The 5,034-nt window shown below is 47.6% G+C and overlaps 1 protein-coding gene across 1 annotated transcript; it reads right to left on the reverse strand.

Moving 5' to 3' along the window:
• Positions 1-1,925: 1,925 nt before the first annotated feature.
• On the reverse strand, positions 1,926-2,554 carry LOC125506322 (zinc finger protein 3-like). The gene has a single exon (XM_048671167.1). It carries the CDS (start codon positions 2,477-2,479, stop codon positions 2,087-2,089), a length of 393 nt encoding a protein of 130 aa, XP_048527124.1. The 5' UTR covers positions 2,480-2,554; the 3' UTR covers positions 1,926-2,086.
• Between the last annotated feature and the right edge of the window lie 2,480 nt (positions 2,555-5,034).

The following is a 5,034-nucleotide window of genomic DNA, read 5'->3' on the forward strand; positions in this document are numbered from 1 at the left end:
TTAACTATGGTCGTGGTTATCGCGAGCCTCGTCCACCACCTCAGCACTTATCGCCTTCCGGTCCTCGCCCGAGGAAGACCCAGACTCGTCGTCGTCCCCCGCAGTGATATGCTTATCTATCTATGTATGACTCATTATCTATGTTAGTTTCAGACTATTCGTAGCTGTGTGTCAGTATTTATGTATGAGACATGCTTCATGTATGTGTTACTATCGCACTTGCTTCTATGTGATCAGGAGACATATATTGTTTTATGTATGCGAGAGACATATTACTATTAATTCGCATTCTTATTCCAGTTACATTTCCAAATAGACTATAACTGATAATTAAGATACAAGTACATCTGAATTAAACGGTGCGGCTGAACTTGTGCAATACATCTTACATACTACAAAATGAAATTCAGATAGAACATAATGCCCTACAATAATACAATACAAACTAATAATGCAAATACATCTGAATGAAACGGTACAACTGGAATACATCTTACATACTACATGAAGTCATCATCGTCATCCTCCGTTGATGCAGCCCTCTTGCCCTTCGACGATGCGCTCCTCTTGCCCTTCGTCGATGCAGAACTCTTGCCCTTGGTCGATACAGAACTCTTGCCATTCGAGGATGCAGAACTCTTTCCTTTGGACGATGCAGAACTCTTGCCCTTCGACGATGCAGAACCCGGAAGTGGCGGCATGAAGATATCATCGTCGTCCTCGCTCTCCTCAGTCCATAAAAATGGATGCTTTTCTGCAGTCCTTCTGAAAGTTTCACTCTTCGGCTCCACCACCTTCTTCCACCTTTCATGCAACCTAAGAAGTTCTTTATGTACCTCCTCATAGGTCCTTTCAGGCCACCCAGACCTACGTAATTCGTGAGCCAACTCATTTATTATGGTGTCACTACCGGTGAGTTCGTCCCATGGAACTATCCTATTATCCATCCTGAAATCGGTAGCTAGACTCAGCAGAGTGCTGCTCATCTCAGGGTGAAAACTACGATCGAATGGATAATGGGACATCTCGACTACACTACACTGGAATGCTTATCCACCTCCGCCTGAAGGGGGTTTTATAGATACAGAGGAGAAAATGGCGGGAAAGATTAACTGCGGTATGGCGGGAAAGGGTTGGCGGGAAAATAAGGCGGGAAGGGATTGGCGGGAAACGGGTGGCGGGAACATATGGCGGGAAGGGGTTAGCAGGAAATGGGTGGCGAGAAAATACATTTCAGTGTATTGTATGAGCCATGCAACTTCGGCCTACATGAGACAAAAAAGTACTTTTCAGCCTACACTTGACCAAAAAGTCTATTTCGGCCAAGACTTGACCAAAAAGTTCTACTTCGGCCTATGTGTGGCCGAAAAGTCATACTACGGCCAGGAGATGGCCGAAAACTCTACTTCGGCCAACCTGTGGCCGAAAAGTCCTACTTCGGCCTAGAGATGGCCGACGGGCTACTACTTTTGATTTTTAAGCAAATCATGGTATAGTTTCCGAAAATGCTATAAAATATATCATAGTTTTGAAAAAAAATCGTATAATTTTGCTTACTTTGTTGTTTGTTTTAACCAACTTGCCTCTAGTTTCAAGGCCATTTACCTATGGCAGATTATAAAGTAAACACTACACAACACAGTTCAACAACCACAAACTGAGCCTACAACAGAAAACGTCAGTCAAAGTACCATTCCGGGCGATTATTGTGAATCCATCAAGATGTATATACTTCAATTAACGTTAAAAGGCACCTGCATTCCTTGCTTTGCATTATTTTATTTTACTTCACTTCTATTTTTGACACATGAAAGGACGCTGGACAGACAGGGACAGCCATTTCGTACACTAATGTGTAGTGTCAAGCTCTTATATTATGGTACCCACAAAAAAAAAGCTCTTATATTATGGAACGAAGAGAGTAGTATATTTGACGGCACACATATATTTGAAGAAAATTTCGGTAAGTACATTCAGTCAGATTGATCGGAGAATACACAAGAAATAGGAGCCCAATATACGGCGCGACGCGCGCGCAGGTCGGAATTCCATGAGAGAAACTCAACTAGCTAGAAGAAGAGATCGATCATAGCCTGAGCGACAGGTCCACATCATCAGTCATGGGAGCAGCAGCAACCTTCCACGGACTTGCCTCCGTCCTCCCCGCCTTCCCAGCGGAAGGCTCGACGAAATCACCGGCGGAAACATACCTGGGCCTCTCGTCCTGCGCCGCATGCGCGCGCGTTCCGGCCCCGTGTGCACCCGTGGCGGCGGCCATCTCCCGCCGGCGGTGGACGAGGCTGCGCTCGTGCTTGTGCGCGTTCTGGTGGCCACCAAGCGCCTGCGAGCTGCGGAACTTGCGGTCGCAGTAGACGCAGAGGAAGAAGCCGCCCTGCTCCGCCTCAGCTGCCGAGCTCACGCGGAGGGTGAGGTCAAGGCTGAGCTCGTGCTCATCCTTTTCACTGTTTGGCTGTTCCATTATACTCCCAGGTACAGTACAGACCGGTGACTGTGCAAAGGAGTTGCGAATGAAATTTGAGGCGCTGGGCAAATGATATTGAATGCTGTAGCCAGCACCAGCACGTGCCTCACCTAACCGGTGCTCCAGACGTCACTGTTCCTCGCGATCAGGTTAATGGAGCCGGCGTGGTGTGGGACGTTGCGCACATTTGCAGCCATTTGCTACGTCTGTGGCGACGGAAGAGAGCACCTGGCCAGACCATCCAAATACGGCCGGAACGGGCCAAGCGCGTGAGGCTGACTCGTGTCGCCAGTATTGTACTCTAGTGTTTTAACCGACAGACTTAGCCCTCGCTATACTATACTCACTCGGTTCCTAAGTACCAAGAGCATCTACAGCCGGACTTAATAAATTTGACCCCTATATGTTCGAGAACGCGACCGAAAATGCATGCGGGCGCATTCAGACAAGTTCTCATATTTTCCTCTGGTATCCACATATCTCAAATCCGTACTCTTAAATCCATGCAAATTCATACACGTCGATTATAAAAGACAATGTCGCACGTAAATAGTAAATGTTGGTACAGAGCATAGCTAGTGTTACATAAAATTTATTTTAAGTGCACAACTCAAGCATTAACTCCTTAGTTGTCCACATGTGCTCGACATGATCATTGAGTAGCTGCGTGTGCACATGATGATCTCGAAAATTCTAATGCATCTGTAAAAAGTTCATAAGCTGAGCCGCATCTTGATTTTCCAGGATTTCAACCTGTTTTCCAGGTGCTTTGAAATCATGGGTTTGGGCTACAGCATCACCCTCATCCTTGACAATTATATTGCGCAGAATAACACAACATGTCATCAGTTGTCATAAAGTTTCTGATTCCCACATCATTGCAGTGCTCCGCACAATTCCCCAACGAGTTTGAAGCACACCAAATGCCCTCTCTACATCCTTCCCAGCCGCTTCATGCATGGTTGCAAAGTGGCTCTGTTTATTGCCATGCGGTTTGGATATGGTCTTCACAAACGCCGCCCACTTAGGTTAGATACCGTCGGCAAGATAGTATCCCATGTTGTACCCCGACCGTTGATGGTGTAATTGCACGGCGGTGATTCCCCATTGCAAAGCCTCCTGAACACCAGATATCATTGAAGCACGTTTGAAAGGATCGATATAGTTGACTACAGGGGGGGGGGGTGAATAGGCAACTAACAACTTTTAGCTATTCTTTACCATAAACTTTGCATCAAAGTAGGTTGTCTAGATATGCAACTAGATGAGCAACCTATATGATGCAACAACAACGAGCACACAAGCAAGCAGGAGATGCAACACAATATAAGCTTGCACAAGTAAAGGTACGAGATAACCAAGAGTGAAGCAGGTGAAGACGAGGATGCATTACGGAAGTTCTTCCCTTTTGAGGGGAAGTACGTCTCCGCTGAAACGGTGTGGAGGCACAATGCTCCCCAAGAAGCCACTAGGGCCACCGTATTCTCCTCACGCCCTCGCACAATGCGAGATGTTGTGATTCCACTATTGGTGCCCTTGAAGGCGGCAACCGGACCTTTATAAACAAGGTTGAGGCTCTCTCCACAACTTAATTGGAGGCTCCCAATGAAACCCCGGAGCTTCACCACAATGGAATGTGGCTCCGAAGTGACCTCTTCCGTCTAGGGTGTCCAAGCACCCAAGAGTAACAAAATCCACACAAGAGGGTATGGGGGAAACAAGTTTCCTTTGGTGAGAGTGTAGATCTAGGTCTCCTCCTTCAATCCCTAGCAAATCAACGAGTTTGAGTGGCTAGAGAGAGAGATCGGGCAAGAGAGCTTCAAAGGCATTACTGGAGGAGAGAGAGAGGAAAAAGTCAGGTGGGCGATAGGAGAAGCACCTCCTTAAATAGGGTCCCCTCAGATCCAACCGTTATGCGCAGAAATCCATAGGAGTTGTACTTCCGCAAAGATCACTGGTACAACTGGTGAATGCGGGAAACCCTTGCTCGGGCACTAGGGCGGTACTTCCGAAGGGGCCACCGGTAGTACCGGTATATCGGAATACACCGGAAGTACCGTTCCACCACCGCTCGACAACCGCTTCACAGCCAGAAGGTTTCACCCTAGACGGGTAGTTAGAGCGGTGGTTGGGCCGGAGCTACCGTTGGACCAGCAATCCCTGGGCGGTGGAGTTCCAGGCGGTTCTACCGCCCTGAACACCGGTAGTACCGGTTAGTCAAGACAAACCGAAACTTCCATTCCACCACTGGTCTACCACTGTACCAGGTACAAAAGGGTTCACCCCTGAGCGGTACTTGGAGCGGTGGTTTGACCGAAGCTGCATGCCAGCGGTACAACCGCCCAAGAGAGAGGTACTACCACCATGAGAAAAACTGCACAGTCACAGAGGACTTTTGGGAATCACTCTCTCCTCGAACGGAGGGTATATGGTGGGTGCAAGGAATGTGTACGTGTAGTGATTCACCCAATACCTTCCGATGTGGATTCCCTCTTAATAGTACGGATATCCTACGACCAAAGGAATAAAAAATATCGGAAACTCCGTCTTCG

Source organism: Triticum urartu, chromosome 5 (assembly GCF_003073215.2).
Source record: "Triticum urartu cultivar G1812 chromosome 5, Tu2.1, whole genome shotgun sequence".
NCBI lineage: Eukaryota > Viridiplantae > Streptophyta > Magnoliopsida > Poales > Poaceae > Triticum > Triticum urartu.